At 33.8% G+C, this 20,442-nt stretch overlaps 2 protein-coding genes and 1 non-coding gene across 3 annotated transcripts; 1 reads left to right on the top strand and 2 right to left on the bottom strand.

Moving 5' to 3' along the window:
- Positions 1 to 873: 873 nt before the first annotated feature.
- Positions 874 to 4,268, top strand: LOC146923245 (RNA-binding (RRM/RBD/RNP motifs) family protein). Its single transcript, XM_085715930.1, has 4 exons — positions 874 to 1,246; positions 3,364 to 3,432; positions 3,545 to 3,651; positions 3,744 to 4,268. The coding sequence occupies exons 1-4, from the start codon at positions 1,114 to 1,116 to the stop codon at positions 3,882 to 3,884; spliced, it is 450 nt and encodes a 149-aa protein (XP_085572056.1). The 5' UTR covers positions 874 to 1,113; the 3' UTR covers positions 3,885 to 4,268.
- Positions 4,269 to 4,919: 651 nt separating this feature from the next.
- Positions 4,920 to 4,992, bottom strand: TRNAE-CUC (transfer RNA glutamic acid (anticodon CUC)). The gene has a single exon. It is a non-coding gene; the product is annotated as a tRNA-Glu (tRNA).
- Positions 4,993 to 6,283: 1,291 nt separating this feature from the next.
- Positions 6,284 to 13,002, bottom strand: LOC146923243 (beta-glucosidase 12-like). Its single transcript, XM_085715929.1, has 13 exons — positions 12,720 to 13,002; positions 12,157 to 12,226; positions 11,404 to 11,462; positions 11,159 to 11,234; positions 10,966 to 11,043; positions 10,795 to 10,882; positions 10,312 to 10,567; positions 7,812 to 7,954; positions 7,246 to 7,463; positions 7,106 to 7,137; positions 6,915 to 7,017; positions 6,700 to 6,808; positions 6,284 to 6,601 (listed from the first exon to the last, which is right to left on the bottom strand). The coding sequence occupies exons 1-13, from the start codon at positions 12,882 to 12,884 to the stop codon at positions 6,430 to 6,432; spliced, it is 1,569 nt and encodes a 522-aa protein (XP_085572055.1). The 5' UTR covers positions 12,885 to 13,002; the 3' UTR covers positions 6,284 to 6,429.
- Between the last annotated feature and the right edge of the window lie 7,440 nt (positions 13,003 to 20,442).

The raw sequence follows: 20,442 nt of genomic DNA, 5'->3' as shown, positions 1-20,442 counted from the left end.
GAATTTTCCTTGCATCCTTACTCTCCCCTAAAAAAAATCAAATAAAGATTCAATAAGAGAAATATTACTTGGTGGTTCCATGAAGAAAATAAGAAGTAAATTGGCACAACCGACACATAGACTTTAAAAGCGCAATACAATCACCAATAAACAATGAATGACTCTTCCAAGATGAAAGTCTTCTTTGTAATGATTTTATCACTGGTTCTCAAGTTTTGAGCCTCCTAAGATCATCCCCAACAGATAATCTCAAGTATTTAAAAGCACGACTTTCAATTAAAGACATTTGTTGCATCTTTCAAGCAAGATGGATTCAAATTTATGCCAACCAACACGTTCTTATAAAAGTTTTTTTCGTTATTTTCATAGCAAAAATATTACTCCCTCCGTTTGTAAATATAAGCAAAATTTGCTTTTTAGGTTCATTCATTTAATGATGTATGTGACTCATATTATGAACCACATACATCAATAAATGAATGAACCTAAAAAGTAAATTTTGCTTATATTTAGAAACGGAGGGAGTAGACCAACTCTTTTTCAGATGATCAAGATATCATTTATGAATTGCAAATGAGATATTTTAAGATCATGGTCTGACCCACTCCATAACCCAAGGGACTTCATCATCATCCACTCTTTTGCTCATAAGAACATTAAAACTTTTGCCACTCGAAGAAAATCCTTTTGCTAGACAAATCTTTGCAAACAAAACAAAATATTTTTATGAGCTTTAGTTTAATGGACGTGCATCGACGCTTCAAAATAGTTCTACATCATCATTTAATAAATATTCATCATCTTTTTGAAAATAATAACTATCAAATTCTCGATTCTAATTAAACGTCTACGTAAAAGTAATTTACCCTATTGCCACTTGCCACCTAAGGATGTCTATCTATCTATCATAGCTCTCTATTCCAAACCCATCTTTTCAAAACTAAACCCACAATTTTATATCCAAGTTCTGATTATATATTTTTATTTTTTCCTACCGAAAGCGGAAGCCACCGACCGGTCTAATTCCAACAATTGAAAACTCAAAAAGGAGTTGGGATTATTTTCTGAGACAGAGACGAAGACGAGATTGTTTGTTAATTTTGAAGTGTTTTGATGGAGACAAAGATGTTGGGATTGGCTTCATTCCCTTGCTACACACCACCAAACCGTTCTCGTCTAAACCTCCTCAGACCATCATTATCTATGCGACAGGAATATCCCCTTGCTAGCAAAATCCTTGTTAAAAGTAAGTAACTCTCTCACTCTCTTATTTTCTCTAATTTTTCTATTTGATCCATGTAGCCGACCTCACTTACTCGGATACGGCTTGATTGTTACAAGTGTTGAATGTAATCTCTAGGGAATGAATACATTACAGTAGGAGTTGAATTGGTTAGTATCAATGCTACGAGGTTTACTTTAAACAGGGTTCAAGGGACCTCACTAACCAACTCATCCTCTCCCGCATGGACCCACTTTCTTCTAGAATATGCCTAGGTGTCCTATCATAGCCAGATGTATCGGTACTTCTTCTCACTATTAACTTTGGAAGGAAGATGGTTTTAAGCGTACTTTATTTGCTGGCTTGTGGCATATTTTGATATGCAAAGGATTCTATATTCCAGCATCGATTTATTGTTTATTCCTTCCTATCCTCTATGTGTGGTTTTCTGCTAGTTTGTTAGTTAGGACTAGGGATTTGAAGCTCTATTGGTCTGATTTCACACATTTGCACTCTTCAATGCTTTTAATTAACACATTAGATATACATAAGAAGAATGCTATGCTGCCGTAGGCGGACCGTCATTCATAACCTTTCGAATTGCGTTCTCTGAGTAGTATTTCCTCTTTCCTTGTAAAGGAAACTTCCTTCCGGAATACCTTTTTAGATTAATATCAGTTCCTGTCAGATACTTTCTTGTGATGAAGGCGTGTAGTGTGCTATCTCTACTGGTTTGGATTGCAGCTTGCATGCAACTACTGAATTTTCATTCAGAAATTTCTATCTATAACCGGTGTTATCAGTCCCATATAGAGCAGTGTAGTGGTCAACCCAAAAAATGCTATAGTGAGATAGCAGATAACGGGATGACAACTATTTTGACATCATAGAGTTAATATCATTTATACTATATACATAAAATCTCAGCAACTAGTTATGACTGGCCAATAAGGATGTGAAAAATCACATAAAATTTGAGACACAATGAGAGAGAAGCCCAAACATTGCTGTGGTGTTTTTATTATTGCTAAATTCTTAAAATACTCCAACCAAAAAGCTCCAAAATTTTAAGGGTTTTTTTGTACTCATTCTGAGGTGGAATGCTATAATGACTGTGGCATCTGTTGTTTTGGCTGCTACAATCGCTAAACTAAACTCAGCTATTGCATGTCTGTAGCGGTCTAGGGCCACTCCGCTATACTGCTAAAGCACAGTTTTGAAAACCTGTTGCAACATCTGTAGGATAGATGTGTTTATGTAACATCTATGTATGTTTAAGTCATATTTTTCTTGGGCAGTATAGGAGAAGGGTATTCTTGTTAGAAGTGCAAAGTGATTTAAGAGCCTTTTTAAGCCAATATTTTTTATTTTTTTTGGTTCATGTTATATATGATTGTCTTAGAATTTGGTTTGGACCTAACTCAACCTTACAAAACCGGCTTGTAAGGTAAGGACTGCTCCCACTTATAACACATAGTCAAGCCATATCTCATCCAATGTGAGACTCTTGAACAACTTGTTTTCTCTGTTTATATGGGTTGTTGTTCCTCTTTCCTGTATGGTAATGAAAATAAGTTCCAGTATAATAATGAAAAAAAAGTCATTTTACAATGTCCGTAACTGATAAACGAACATCCGAAGGTGCCAACTGCACAATCATTTGGATGGAAAATTGGCAATATTGTATTCATCTTCCCTAAGATGGTTATGCCAACTACATTTTTATTTTTTACAAAATTGACGTTCACTTATCCATCATATTATGTGCTTTTGAATTCAAAATGTACGGACTTCCACTAACACATCTTATGCGTTTTGTTCCAAAGCACTAAGCTCCATCCAGATATCTACAAAAAAACTTTTCCTGTGGATCATCTTATTAACATGGTGTACATTAAAAAAACACTTGTGGATTTACTAGTTTCTGTTTTCACAAATCTGGCTGATTGTTGAGTGTGGAGAATTTTATTTACATTATGCAGTTCTTCATTTTGATATGTGATCAGTCTTTCATATCCTTTTAATATTCTCTCCTGATATCTGGATGCTATGGAGCATTTTATTTTATTTTTTTGGAAGGGATATTTCTTTCTTTTATTTACCCTTTTTTATGAAGTTCTACTTGCTCTTATTTGGAGCAGATCTACCCTATTTTACTGGCGAGACTGCTTTGCAAAAGAAATTTTCAAATTTTGGCAAGATAGCTGAAGGTAAGTGCATGAATTTTCTCATATTTCGATATAGCAGGACTTAAAATATCGTGCATAACTGATTTTAGTACTTTGGCTCACACCTGTATCGTTTATTTGGTGTGTGCTCCAGTCCAAATGGTTAAAGATGTAATCACAGAAAGATCAAAGGGACTTGCTTTTATTCAATACACATGTCAAGACGATGCCATGCTTGCACTAGAAACAATGGATCAACAGGTTCAGATTTTAATGTCATGCCTTGTCTTTTGATTATCAACTTTGACAACCGAATGCTATCTTTTTAATATGTTTTTATCCCTTATCTGCAGAGTTTTTATGGTCGTACGATCTCTGTAGAACTTGCAAAACTTGATTCACGTAATTTTGTTGGACCTCCAAAGGCCTCAGGGCCTCCAAAGAAGTGGAATTTGCCAGCAGAGCAAGTAGAAGAGGTAGATTGCTGGTATTGATCAAATTTCAGATAATAAAGCCGTAAAAGAGACAGTGATGGAACAAGTATCATGTTATTTAGGGATTGCTATAGGCTTGATAGAACATTAAGTTTTAGAGTGTGTTTGAAACCGCGGGGACAGTTTCATCTATGTGCAGTGTGTTTGAAGTTATAACTTGGAGGTTAAGGTTCGATTCACCATGCAAGCACACTCTTTGTAATGTTGGATACAATACTGAACTTCATACCGATCTTTCAAGTTACCGTACATATAAGATACTGCTGATTTAGATTTAGTAGTTTTTGAGGTTCTAGTTGCTACTACACCTTTGAATGAAATTGTCTGTGTAACAAAATTATATATGCTACATGTTTCAAGCTCATACACGCTTACTAATACTGTTAGTGTTACCGCATACATTGTTATTTCTTAACAATTTGACAAATAGTTCCAAGGTGTTTTTGATCTTTTCAAAATGACAATAATAAATAAAATTCAGATTTGTTCTTATTGACTTTTTCATTGTCGTGAAAACTTCTACTTAACACTGGATTGCACATGTTGAATGAATTGATTTTGATTAAAAGTGAGTTTTTTTTTTTTTTTTTTGACAAAGTGAGTTGAATTAATTAAAAGTGATTTGAATATAAAGTAATTTGAGCTTAAAAATTAACTTTAGAGATTATGTTTTAAATTTAGTCTAGTTGAATTAATTCAAGACAAAAATGATTTTATTTCAAAATAATAAAACATATTGAAATCAATCCTTTAGTTCTAAAATTACTTTTGTCTGAACAAAATCTGGATTGAATAAGCATAAACTCACAATGGAGAAAAAATGATCTGAATTCAGTCCTAAAAAATATTAAAAGATTAAATAAATTTTAATGTGTATTTTTTTTTTTTGACAGAAAATAAATTTTAATGTGTATTTTATAAAAATAAAGGTTCACAAAAAAGCTCTGCGACTGCATGATCACCTAAAATATTAACAATTTTCCAAAATTGGAAATGTTTAAAAGAAACAGAGAAATTATTAAGAGAAAAAAAAAATTCCGTTGCCGGGACTTGAACCCGGGTCTTTCGGGTGAGAGCCGAATATCCTGACCAACTAGACTACAACGGATTTGTGTTCTAGTTTCCAGTTATACGCTATTAGTATCTAAGCTAAAGAACGTGTCATAGGTGAATTTCTGTGTTTATGCTTCTCGTAGTTACCCCTTAATCTATACCATGTGGATGAAATTGTAGGCAATTGTTGAGGAATGAAGAGGGTGTTGTTAAAGGTAATTTCCAAGTGTCATTTTATCATTCTTGCTTAGGCAATTTTTTATGTTGTTTTTTAGTGCACTATATTTTTGACATTAGGAGTGTCCATTTGTCAGTGTCCACATATCGGAGTTTGTGCTACATAGCTCTCTGTAGCCTTTTACCATTTAAGTTAGTTAGTTGGAAGTTTCTTGAATATGTTGCTTGCTAGATTGAGTTTTTGTGATACAGAGGCAGTGGATTATGTCATGCATTTTCAGCAGCCATGTGTCTATACTAGTTAATGGTAGCCCCATTGACGATAGTCAAATTAAGCAGGACTTTAGACGGAAATCCACTTGCCCCTTTTGCATTCGCAGCGATCATAGAAGGCTGGTTACGAAGGCTGTGGTGGACCGAAAATTCAAGGAGTATAAGGTCTTGGCGGGTATATTATTCATTCTCCAATTCGCAGACGATACTATTTTGTTGTTCGAGGCCTCTTGGGAGAATCTGTGGTGTACTGAAGCTATTCACAGGGGTTAACATGGAAGAATTGTTTCTGAATGTGGCCTCAAAATTCTAGTATTGTTTATTGGCAACATCCAATCTAAGTTCCTAGGACTACTGCTAGGAGATGCTGTAATTAGGAACCAGCGGTTTATCAATGAAAAATAAACTTGCTTAATGGAATGGGAGACACTTATCTTGGGAGGTAAAGTAACCTTAATAATGTTTTTGCAGGATCAATGGATTGAGAGAGCAAGCATTAAAGTGTTGTATCCCAAACTCTTTCAAATGGCCAAAAACAAAGAAACAAGCAACTGTGGCTGAGATTGCAAGCTAGAGAGACGACGTCTGGAGTTGGTCGTGGCAGTGGAGAAGAGTGTTTAAGTGGGAGGAGGACTTGCTAATAGATCTTCGAAACATAGTTGACGGGGGTTGACTTTCGAAGCAAGGAAGAGTATTCTTCGACATGATTCTTTCCGAGGCTTTTTCAAGATAGATTACCAAAGAAGTGAAATCACTTGTTTTTACATGCAAAAATTCTCATAACACCTTATAATTTATAAATGTCAGTGTGGTCATGGTAGGGGTTGTAAAGGGTGTGGCAAGGTTATGGTTGAAACATAATAAGAGAAAAGACTAAATATACACAAAAACCATGATTTATAGAATCACATAATTTCTTTTGAGAATGAAAAATCATTTTGTAACTACTTCATACATGCTTCTTTTATAAATAACATTACAAAGAGAGTTGTCTTCAAAAAAAACATTACAAAGAGAGACATGTGTAGAAATATCAGAAAGTCTAGAGTGTCTTCAAAAAATTCTTGAACCATTGTGCTGAGAGCTTTTGATATCTTTTCAAGTTATTTTTGTAATCTACAAAGTTCATTCCAAACCTCACTGTGTACCCTTCACCCCATTCAAAATTGTCCAACAGCGACCATGCAAAATATCCTTTTACATTTACGCCGATCCTTTGTATATTCACAAAAACCAAAATAAAATAGAAAGTATTAAGATGTGTATTGAAGCAAATAGACACAGGATTTTTAGACATAAAAGAAACCATTACCTAATTGCTGATTGAAGATATGAGAGATGGTCATGATAATAATTAATCCTGTCAATGTCCTTAAGTGCTTCATCCAATGGCAGTGTTGGATCATTTTTCTCATCTATACCTGCAAATCAAGTTCATTCATGTGTGATGTACCAAAACAAGTTCACATATTCATGTTCATTCATATATTTACGTTGCAATATTTATCGACGATTGTTGTAATTTACCATTTTCGGTAACATAAATCACTGGATTGTTGTACTTTTCCTTGATGTAGACCAACAGTTTCATAAATCCAATTGGATAACTATAAAACCAATCTGAAGCAGCCTGCAGATATATACAATCATGGAGGTTTCATATTTTTATTTTACCAGAAAGATAAAACTTCATTTGACGTGGTCACACTTGTACGTACCTGTGGACCGATGGGTATCCCGTTACGCTCAGCTTCCATCACAAAAAATAAGAGAGCTTATCGTCAAATTCAACATAGATTTAAATTATTAGTTAAAATTAATTATGATATATATAAGTGATGAATAAAGGCGTGTTTACTTGTAAGATTGGCAAGGGAATCTGTGAGATAGCAAGGTATAGTAGTGTTTAAATTAGGTGCATTGGCTGCATATCTAGACGTGTAGTAGTTTAATCCGATAAAATCAAAAGAACCGTTGAGTAGCCTGGTTTGTTCTTCAGAGAACTTTGGCAATCGTTGTCCAACCAAGGATCGCATATGCTGTGGATAGTCTCCTGTTGTCAATGGTGTCATAAACCTGCAATTGAGATTTCAATTGAAATTTTTCAGCTCTCTTATGGTGCTATGCGCGTGCGCGCGCACACACGTATTTTTATCATTGATTCATGATCATGCATATAGTGTGTAAAAAATAAATGATATACTTCAACAATGTAGATCAAAATAAAATCAATGGAAGAAATAGAGGGAAAAAGGCTTTATTTAACCTGCACCACCATTAACAATGATTCATAATTTGAGAGATGAACAAAAAATGAACATTCATTAGTAAATCATGCTCCATTTGTTTTTTCTTTTTTATATAATCAAGTCATGTTAAGTTCATAATTTCATATATAGGGCGAGTGTGCAATGAGCTACTAACCATCCAAGCATGAAGTCAATTGCTCGTTCTGCAGCTCTTTCATCGGATTTGCTATTTGAAAATGGCACAAACCAGTAAGATTGTAATGCTATTCCTATCCAACCCTTTTGAGATGTAGTTTGGCTTTTAAGCAACAATGGTACCTGCAGTAATTTAGACTCTCACAAATTAGTATTCAAGTACATAAAACTTTTATGTGCACTTGTCTATAGACACAACTAATACAATGCTTAGATATAAGATGATCATGATACAAGACTTTTTGCATCTTTGTTTTTTTTATTTTACAAAAAACCTTTTCATCTTAACCCTCTTTTTTCGGATGAAGGTGCTAATTAGAAGTATCAAGAATGGAGACCATTCTTGATAAAGACACGACAAAGGATATGTGGATTCAATGAGGCAGAAGTATCAAGGATCTACCAAGGTGAAACAAGCGCAGCTACAAGCCCTTTAAATGGAGTTTGAGCTTGCGGCACGAAGGAGGGAGAAACGGTTGATGTATACATTGCAAGAACTCTCGACATTGTCAATAAGATGAAAATACATGCAGAGAGGGTAGAACAAATGACAGTTGTTGACAAGATCCTCAGACCCATAACTGCAAGATTTGACTTGTTGTCTGCTCCATTTTCAGTATAGGACAAAGGATATGGTTCGTTGAATGCTAAAAGTGTCACATGTTAGGGCATTTTCAGTATGAGTTTCCTACTTGGGATGAGAAAGCAAACTATGCAGAGTTTGACGAAGAGGAAGAAATGTTGTTTGTGGTTCATATTGAAATGAAGGACACTTTGGAAAAGGTATGGCCTTTTGATTCATGCCGCATCTACCATATATATGGCAATAAGGATTAGTTTCACAGTCTTAGTGAAATGTTCAGAGTGTCGGTAAAACTCAGAGATCATTCTAGGATGATGGTTAAGGGAAAGGGAATATGAAGATATGTGTAGGCTGCGTTATTCAAGGGGTATCTGATGTATACTATATTCCTGATCTAAAGAACAATCTTCTTAGTATCGGCCAGTTGCAAGAGAAGAACCTGACTGTTGTCTTTCAACCGGACCAGTGTAAAGTTTCCCATCCAAAAAGGGGATTGATAATTCAATCTCAGATGTCATCCAGTCTAATGTTTAAGATCTCAGTCATATCTTCCACCTGTTTTGTAGCAATGTGTGTAGAAGCCACACACCCTGGCATTGCATATATGATCATATCAGCCTTAAGAGGATAAGTAGGCTTAGAAGGTTATGGTATGGGGTTTGTCAAAGCTGGATGATGCATCAAAGGTGTGCAGTGATTGCAAGAAAGAAACACATAGAATCCTTTCCAAGGAAGGCTTCATGGAGAACATCTCAAGTTCTGAAGTTGATCCACGCTAACATATGTGGACCAATCATGCTTGAATACAATGGGAACAAGATGTATTTCATAACTTTTATTGATGACTGTAGTAGAAAAATGTAGGTTTACTTTTTATTTGAAAAGGGTATATACCTTTGAAAGGGTTTTATTTGGCGTTTGCGCAGTGACGGGTGGAAAATTCACCTCATCTGATGCAGCATATACTCCCAAACAGAATCGGGTGCAGCTGAGAGGAATCAAAGGAAAATTGGAATCAAGTGAGTCTTTAAGGCTAAGTTCAACTAGAGAGCAGAAGTAGAAAAATACAAGGCTCGTCTATCAGCAAAGGGATACTCCCAGCAACTTGGTGTTGATTACAGTCAAATGTTTTTCCCTGCTGCTAGATGAGATACACATGATCTTACAAATTTCAAATGATGGTGCGTTTATCAACTAGATGCGAAAGTGCTTTTTAACATCGTGATGTGGTGGAAACTGACTTTGTTGAGCAGCCACAAGGATATAAAAGGCATGGAGAAGAAGATAAGGTCTACAAGCTAAGAAAGGTCTTACGACGCGCTTGGTACAAAAGGATTATGTCCTGCTTTCAAAATCTAGAGGAAACTGCTTGTCAAGACTGATGAAAGGAAGAGTTTAGTAATTGTGAGTTGGGCAGAACATGTAGATGACTTGATATTCGCAGGAAACAATAAAAGACATGTTCAAAAAATTCAAAAAAACTACAGAAAGAGACTTTGACATGACGGACTTGGGCAGAATCAGCTCCTACCAGGGTGTTGAGATTGTATAGAATGCAGTAGGAATATATATCAGCCAGAGCAGATATGTCAAAGAAGTCTGCGAGAGATGTGGCATGGAAATAGAAACTCAATTATGAGTCCAATTGTCCGAGGGTACAGACTTTTAAGGACGGAAGTGCGGAGGAAATTGATGTCACAGTTTATAAACAAATGGTTGGCACTTGGCATTTGGCAGCACAAGTATTACTTGAACGATTCGACCTTACCTACAATTTTTAAACTGATATTGAAATTATTTTAATATCATATGCAAATTTTAATTACTTGTGTCTATATACATAAGTTTGGTACATTTTAGAGCTTCAATGTTATCATCACTAAGAGTTAAAATGAACCTGATATTTTGTCTTGTAAACTTGAACAGCAGCTGCATGAGCAAGGAGTAGGTGATGTGCAACTAAATATGGCTCTGTCCCCGAATCACCACCGGTGCAGTTGAGGTTTTGCCAATCAGAACATCTACCAGGTGGAAATATCGCATTAACATATCCACCTGTGCAGTAAGTGGATGGCTCATTTATAGTAATCCAGTACTTCACTCTATCTCCAAATTCCTTGAAGCAAAGCTCCGCATAATCCCGAAAATCATTTCTAAAAGTTCAAAACAGAAAAGTATTATCAATTTTTTTGTAGCGCCATTGTGGCGTAAAATTTAGAATGAAACCTAGCTACACTGCTATACACTCTTCTTACTGCTCCATGCACAAAATGATATACTAGTTTCACATCTAAAGCATTCTTCAACTTAGAAGAAAATTTAATTTACTCATATAATTCTAAATAAATTATAGTTTTAATGTTAGTACATCGTCGCTTACACTATGCGAGGACTTAAGAAACCTCCATACTCATCTTCCAAGGCTTGTGGTAGATCCCAATGAAATAGTGTCACAAAGACTTCTATACCTGCAAAACTAATAATTTTTAAATTATGATTGCAATGTACTATGCTTAAGAAATTATAAAATGCATATTTTAATATTTCTGACCATTAGCTATTAGCTCGTTGATGAAGTTGTTGTAGAATGTGAGCCCTTCTTGATTAATGCCTTCACTTATCCTTCCATCTGTGAATATAGTTTTATTTTAATTTTTTTTGATTAAATGTGGATGTAGTTTACTAAGACTGCAATAATTTACTTGATATCTGCATTGTTTAAGGATAGGAAATTATCAACTTACTTGGTAGTATTCTAGACCATGAGATGGATAATCTGTATGCATCTAAATTCATATACTTCATGATCCCAACATCTTCCTGTATAAACAAATTTTCTATAACATAAAAATAAAATACATCGATATATTAAAGAATTTTAGTAGAAAATCCATTGAATGAAACCTAAAGTAAAATTTGTTTGAGACATTTTTGCATTAAGTGAAAGTTTAAGTTTAACCACTTTGCTAATGATACATGTGAATCATACCTTGTACCGATGATACCCGTCAATAGAGACATCTCCATTGCTTCTGTCGATTATTTTTTCTGTATATCGATCACCATTGATTAAATGTAAGTTATGCATTTACATACATTCTAGTTGTTTTGTTTTAATCCTTATAGTATATGTATTTTAAAGGATATAATTACACTCTTAAATATATACTAGTTTATTTGATCTTAAGAAATAAATTACCCCAACAAAAGTTTGAGGGAATACAAGTTTATTCTAGTACAAGATCAAAAAAGTTTATAATGTATTTTTTTACGTTTACGTACTTGTAATATATTTACTCTTAAGAAACTCTAAATTACAATAATTAACACATTATTTACCCTAAAAAAATAATTAACACATTATTTATTTTGAATTAAGGTTTAATTCTAGTTTGAAGGAATAAAAAAAGGCTATATTACAAGGACCAAAAACATCTATAAACTTTTTTGTTTTATTTTTTTTTTTTTGAAGGAAAACTTTTTTGTTTTATGAAAAAAATAAATTAAACATTATATAATATATATATATATATATATTTCAGAATAAATTATGTTTTAATTATTGTAATTTCGGGTTTCTTTAGTCTACGTATAAATATTTATTATTATTATTTATATTATTCATATGGGAGATAGTTTTTTCTTTTGTATGAAGCTTAATTAATTTCATAAAAAATTAACTAGATTTTAATAAATAATTAATTTAAAAGCTTTCTAAAGGTAAATAGATAGATAGAGATACCTGGATATTTGTGAGTAAAGGTATCCCATATACTTGTTCCTTTGCCACCTTCCTTTGCACCACCTTCGTACTGTATTTATTATAATGAACACAACAAAATTCATTTAACGGTTGCAAGAAAAATAATTAACTTGTGTTGTGTTGTAGAAAGTTTCTTCAGAATGTTATTAGAGTACATTAAGTGTATGTTTGAATACACTTCTGCACTACATCCCAATACACTACAAGAAGCTACAAATTAACTCTAGCTTTGAATTTGACGCACGTTTGATCTTTATGTACCGCGAAAACAAATAGGGAACTAAGTGCAAGTTCGGTATAACGATGAAATTGGTAAAATAACGATAAGCTCCTACGATTTTGACAGAAATTTCATTTTGTAGCTTCACAAAATCATGATGGTTCACCGTGATTTTTTAATATCACTACATAACCAAACATGCACTCTATTCCAACAATATCGATTTTAACCTTGAAAAATAATATTCAAAAAAATTAAACACAAAATTTATTATGTGTAAAAAGATTAGATAAAGATTAAACCAAAAAATTATGTATGCTACCTGGTAAGCCGAATTTGATGCTCCAAAGATGAAATTTGTTGGAAAACTACTTCGATTTAATGAAGTAACATCGAGAATATTGGGAGAAATAGGTTCTTCGAAAGTTTTTGTGGTAGTAATAATTTGAGTAAAGAAGTAGAGAAGAAAAACAATGTTGAATGCCATATCATATGATGATTTTAATTAATTGCTTGCATGAATAACATTTGTGTCAATGAGAGTATTTTATGCAAGAAAAACTGCAAGATGAGTCATTTGGTGATGTTAATCGTGAAGCCGTAGAAAAGGACAAACCCCAAATGTTTAAATTTGCGTTACATTTTTCGAAAGAGATTATTTTCTGTCGAAACTTTTTTATTCTTATTTTTTTAAACAATCAAAACTTTATTATTTACGTCAAATAGATATAGAGGATATTTGTCTCATAAGTCATGGCTCAACTGGTAAAAATATCAAAATTGTAGGCTGAACGTCATGACCGAGGTTCGGATCCCGGTACCTCCATTTTGTGTGTGTTTAGGATGACTTTGTCATCTCGTCTATCTATAAAAAAATATATATAAAATATTTAAAAAAAATTAACTTTAAAATAGTGACATCATAATTTTACATTATTGATATATACAAATTAAATCCTTTCAAATATGGTAGAGTCTCTCTACCCTTATTGATATTCCACACCATTAGAAAAGTATTACAAAAAAAATACACCTACAAAGAAAAAAAAATTACAAAAAATTAACTTAAATCATTTTATTTTAAGTCATTCATTTGATTGGTTGCGATTTACTCGTAATTTACAAAACATTAGATTGTTTGTGTATATAAAATAAACTAAAAAAATGGAATAGATATCGACTAATTTTTTATATTTAATCCTAGAACTTTTTTTTTAACAAACAAAAATGATATATATTACCATAAGGGATAACAGTTCTACTCTCTAGTACAAGGCGTGCAAAGAAGAGCAGAACAAAAGTCTACACAATATCCTGAATAATTATTGACAAAAAACAATCAACCAATGCCCAAACAGACAAGAGGTTATGTGCCACCACATATGGTAACCAAAAGGAAAACACACATTTTTAGCTTTCAGCCAATGTAAAGTAGTAATTTGGACTCTTTCTAAAAGCTGCATAACAAATTTAGCTTTATTAGATAACAATTTGTGATTCCTTTCATTCCAAAGCACATAAACACTGCATAACCAGACAAGCTACAAAAATGACCAATGGGGTTTAAAGCTTCCCGTGGAATAAGCGAACTAAGTTAAATGATCCAAAATATTTTGGGGTTCTGCTGAATGAAAACCAATCCAAGCTTTGACACGTTGCCAAAGCACGCTGAAAATTGGACAGTTAATTAAGAGATGATTTGTCGTTTCAATATTACCACATCCGGACACACACAGTTGAGCATCGACCAGGATGATACCTCTACGCACCAAATTATCATTTGTAGGCCACCTGTTACGAAGAAGACGCCACACAAAAATTGACACCTTCAGAAGAACATTTTTATGCCAAATTGCATCAAGTAATTCATCGCGATTATGCATCTCCTGCCTCATAAGCATTTGATACACAACACGGAATGTGTAACCATCACCCACACTAGGACGCCACTGTCATACATCTGTAACAATATCCTGCAAGGCAACATTAGAAATCAGAGTCCTACATTGCCCTACAAAATCTTCCTCCCACGCCAACAACCACTGGCGTCACCCCCAGGCTTCCTGTAACACCCCGTTTTCCCAACCTAAAAATTTCATATTAAATCAGAGTATTTAAATCATAAACGGAATGTCACATACTACTTTAAAGTCATAAAATAGATATTAATAAATATCCTTCCAGGTTCAACATCATAAAAGTCTGGAAATACGCAGCGGAAATAGTTTGACATGAATAAAGTCTTGGCACGCAGGCCTTATCAGAAAATCTCATAATTTGGTTCAATACTTATTCATAAAAAGTTCATAAAAGACACGTAAGGAATAGATATGAAAGTAAGTCTCATCCCGTTGCGTATCAGAGCACCTAGACACAAGTGAGGAGTCCACTCACGAACATTTCTAGTCTTTATTACCTGCAAGTTACCCATACGAAGGGCAACATTTTCAAGCAGAAGGGGTGAGATTTCTCAAACAATAATATTAAACATACAAATCATATAAAGTACATTCAACAACTTAAACATCATTAACATATCTTATACTCCATTAACTAGCATCATTAATCTCCTACATTAGTTATACACTTCATCTTATATCATCTTAATTATAGACGTAAACATCATCATATAACATCAATTACTAATTCATAAACATCAGCATACATCATCAAATATTAATTACAAACATCAACACATATATTAATCACAAACATCAACACATATAATGATCATAAGCATCAACATCTAACACCAAATATAATCATAAGCATCATCATGTATTTCACATAAGTATCATTATCAAAGCATATCATTTATCGAAAACAACTTCATAATTAAGTTCGTAATCAACTTCTTAAACAAACATCATCATTAAATCATCATCAAATATAAGTTATGACGACTCTACAATGCAACAACATCTTCAACAACAACTTAGACAACTTCAACAACAATTTAGACAACTTCAACAACAACTTAGACAACTTCAATATGCATGTGGTACCACCAGGGCATTAAGCCCCCTTCGCTAAGGTCATATTTGGACCTGTCGGGCATTAAGCCCCCATCGCTAAGGTCATAAAGAACCTGTCGGGCATTAAGCCCCCATCACTGACTATGCAACGACACAATCTTCCTACAACTTGGACAACAACGTAAACATCTTATACAATTCCATTAAAATGGACAACTTCTTAAATCATGACAACTTAGACCGACTTATACATCTTCACTAAGATTCAGCAGCAACAACAGCAACAATTGCAGCATATAACAGTGCTAGAATATCATATCATCAATAAGAAATGAATCATATCAACTTAACATCATAGAACATCATAATATTATGTATCATACAATACTCACATAATGTATTCCAACATATCAACAACAATAACCACATATACATTAATCAATTACATTCATATCAAAGTCCAAAACATTCTTCAAAAGCAAATCAAGCTTGATCAATGAGACATAAGCCAAATACTCATAAAACACCTCAACTAAATCCTTAATACTTAAGTTGAAGTTGGGAAACCAACCATAAGTTTTTGGACTAACTTGGGATTAGTTATGCTAAGTTTTCTTAAAGTTTTCTGAAGACCCACTTGGACTATTTTCATCAAAACTCAAAATCTACACATAATTTTCTGGTCACTCCAAAGCCATTAGAAAACTAACTCAATTATCTACAACTTTCATGTTTACACCGAGAGCTAATTCAACACGGAAATGGGTGAAAAAGACACAAGAACGCAACAATCGAAGTTCTGACAGCACGCAACGAAAGCACAACAAGCAGTCACCCATGAGGGGCTGCCTTGCTGCGCTCAGGCGTGGAAAACTGCGCCCAGGCGTGGCAAGGCAGTAGCCCACCTCCGACGCAGCTCTGTGCAGTCCCATTTTTTTCGGTTTCACCATTTCGTCCGTAAAAACCTAACCGTTACTCCGAATCCGATTCCGTTTTCGTCTACGCGTTCTATTCGACAAATCCTATCATATTTTACTGAAAAATCATATTTTTAAATCTCCAAAGCAGCTTATCCTAGAATCACTTGTTTCTCAAAAACTCTTAAAATCACTTTTTTCTTAGAATCTCAACTTTTCATCCATTCTCATGTTTCTAACCATCAAACTACTTCTAATAACATTCCTATAGGATATCTAAGGTTTGTTTATGATTCTCTCATCAATTCTACGGTTCTTCATCATCTAATCATCAAAATCGCTCATAAACCCTAATTCTTAAACTCGCCGACTTCTCATCTAATCATATGTTTTAAACCTCAAAACTATTCCAATAATCATTCTACGGATTATCTAAGGACTGTTCACAGTTTCTACATCAATCTAACAATTTTCATCCATTAATCCTCAATTCTTCACTCAAAACCCTAATCCTCTTAATCTCACAAACTCTCCCCAACTTTGTTAGATGTAATCTAATGATTTACAACTTAATATTAAAGCAAGATAGTCTCACCCTTACCTTAGATTATTTTTCTGAATTCCAACGGCTGCGTTCTTCGTTCTTAGGGTTCTCTCTCTCTGAGTTCTCCTCTTTCTCCAAAAAGCGGTCTAATCGTAAAAACTTTTTCTAACCTAAGCTTCCTTATTTATAATACTAATCACTCTTCCTAAATCTATTTAGGCCCAATAACTTATTCTTCTTTCTATTCTAACCCCCAATTTTACTTACACTAATAATTCTCATATTCTAATAAATAATAGAATAATGCCACATAATAAAATACTAACACCTCATATATATAAATAAATCACATAAATAGATTTTAACTTAATAAAAAAATGATTAAATAAAAGGAGGGCGTTACAACTCTCCCCAACTTAAAAGAATTTCGTCCTTGAAATTCAAAGAACAAGAGAAAATAAATTTAGTTATTGCTTCTTCAAACAAAACACAAAACCACATCAAAGTTAGTAAGTTAGACATGATCACATAATAAAACATAACTACTAACTAGAAAACATGACGACACGACACAACGACTCATCAACTTGGCCGGACGGACCGACCTGCTCTGATACCAATTGTAACACCCCGTTTTCCCAACCTAAAAATTTCATGTTAAATCAGAGTATTTAAATCATAAACGGAATGTCACATACTACTTTAAAGTCATAAAATAGATATTAATAAATATCCTTCCAGGTTCAACATCATAAAAGTCTGGAAATACGCAGCGGAAATAGTTCGACATGAATAAAGTCTTGGCACGCAGGCCTTATCAGAAAATCTCATAATTTGGTTCAATACTTATTCATAAAAAGTTCATAAAAGACACGTAAGGAATAGATATGAAAGTAAGTCTCATCCCGTTGCGTATCAGAGCAGCTAGACACAAGTGAGGAGTCCACTCACGAACATTTCTAGTCTTTATTACCTGCAAGTTACCCATACGAAGGGCAACATTTTCAAGCAGAAGGGGTGAGATTTCTCAAACAATAATATTAAACATACAAATCATATAAAGTACATTCAACTACTTAAACATCATTAACATATCTTATACTCCATTAACTAGCATCATTAATCTCCTACATTAGTTATACACTTCATCTTATATCATCTTAATTATAGACGTAAACATCATCATATAACATCAATTACTAATTCATAAACATCAGCATACATCATCAAATATTAATTACAAACATCAACACATATATTAATCACAAACATCAACACATATAATGATCATAAGCATCAACATCTAACACCAAATATAATCATAAGCATCATCATGTATTTCACATAAGTATCATTATCAAAGCATATCATTTATCGAAAACAACTTCATAATTAAGTTCGTAATCAACTTCTTAAACAAACATCATCATTAAATCATCATCAAATATAAGTTATGATGACTCTACAATGCAACAACATCTTCAACAACAACTTAGACAACTTCAACAACAATTTAGACAACTTCAACAACAACTTAGACAACTTCAATATGCATGTGGTACCACCAGGGCATTAAGCCCCCTTCGCTAAGGTCATATTTGGACCTGTCGGGCATTAAGCCCCCATCGCTAAGGTCATAAAGAACCTGTCGGGCATTAAGCCCCCATCACTGACTATGCAACGACACAATCTTCCTACAACTTGGACAACAACATAAACATCTTATACAATTCCATTAAAATGGACAACTTCTTAAATCATGACAACTTAGACCGACTTATACATCTTCACTAAGATTCAGCAGCAACAACAGCAACAATTGCAGCATATAACAGTGCTAGAATATCATATCATCAATAAGAAATGAATCATATCAACTTAACATCATAGAACATCATAATATTATGTATCATACAATACTCACATAATGTATTCCAACATATCAACAACAATAACCACATATACATTAATCAATTACATTCATATCAAAGTCCAAAACATTCTTCAAAAGCAAATCAAGCTTGATCAATGAGACATAAGCCAAATACTCATAAAACACCTCAACTAAATCCCTAATACTTAAGTTGAAGTTGGGAAACCAACCATAAGTTTTTGGACTAACTTGGGATTAGTTATGCTAAGTTTTCTTAAAGTTTTCTGAAGACCCACTTGGACTATTTTCATCAAAACTCAAAATCTACACATAATTTTCTGGTCACTCCAAAGCCATTAGAAAACTAACTCAATTATCTACAACTTTCATGTTTACACCGAGAGCTAATTCAACACGGAAACGGGTGAAAAAGACACAAGAACGCAACAATCGAAGTTCTGACAGCACGCAACGAAAGCACAACAAGCAGTCACCCATGAGGGGCTGCCTTGCTGCGGTCAGGCGTGGAAAACTGCGCCCAGGCGTGGCAAGGCAGTAGCCCACCTCCGACGCAGCTCTGTGCAGTCCCATTTTTTTCGGTTTCACCATTTCGTCCGTAAAAACCTAACCGTTACTCCGAATCCGATTCCGTTTTCGTCTACGCGTTCTATTCGACAAATCCTATCATATTTTACTGAAAAATCATATTTTTAAATCTCCAAAGCAGCTTATCCTAGAATCACTTGTTTCTCAAAAACTCTTAAAATCACTTTTTTCTCAGAATCTCAACTTTTCATCCATTCTCATGTTTCTAACCATCAAACTACTTCTAATAACATTCCTATAGGATATCTAAGGTTTGTTCATGATTCTCTCATCAATTCTACGGTTCTTCATCATCTAATCATCAAAATCGCTCATAAACCCTAATTCTTAAACTCACCGACTTCTCATCTAATCATATGTTTTAAACCTCAAAACTATTCCAATAATCATTCTACGGATTATCTAAGGACTGTTCACAGTTTCTACATCAATCTAACAATTTTCATCCATTAATCCTCAATTCTTCACTCAAAACCCTAATCCTCTTAATCTCACAAACTCTCCCCAACTTTGTTAGATGTAATCTAATGATTTAGAACTTAATTTTAAAGCAAGATAGTCTCACCCTTACCTTAGATTATTTTTCTGAATTCCAACGGCTGCGTTCTTCGTTCTTAGGGTTCTCTCTCTCTGAGTTCTCCTCTTTATCCAAAAAGCGGTCTAATCGTAAAAACTTTTTCTAACCTAAGTTTCCTTATTTATAATATTAATCACTCTTCCTAAATCTATTTAGGCCCAATAACTTATTCTTCTTTCTATTCTAACCCCCAATTCTACTTACACTAATAATTCTCATATTCTAATAAATAATAGAATAATGCCACATAATAAAATACTAACACCTCATATATATAAATAAATCACATAAATAGATTTTAACTTAATAAAAAAATGATTAAATAAAAGGAGGGCGTTACACTTCCCCTCCTTCCTCCCAACCTAAGGAAAACATTGCTGCTACTGTCTTATCCTTATTAACAGATGACACAAACAGCCTCCTAAATCTCTCCCGAAAAGGGACGGCCCCCACCCAACAATCATACCAAGAATAAGCTTTTAAACCATTACATATTTTCATCTGAATGTTCTCTTCAAACCAATTGCCACCCTCAACCCCAATCCCCTCACAG

The sequence above is a fragment of the Medicago sativa genome, chromosome 5, assembly GCF_051527215.1.
Source record: "Medicago sativa cultivar Bolivia chromosome 5, Bolivia_mono, whole genome shotgun sequence".
Classification (NCBI taxonomy): Eukaryota; Viridiplantae; Streptophyta; class Magnoliopsida; order Fabales; family Fabaceae; genus Medicago; species Medicago sativa.
Note: the sequence above shows the minus strand (reverse complement) of the source record. Positions and strands in the feature narration are given on the sequence as shown.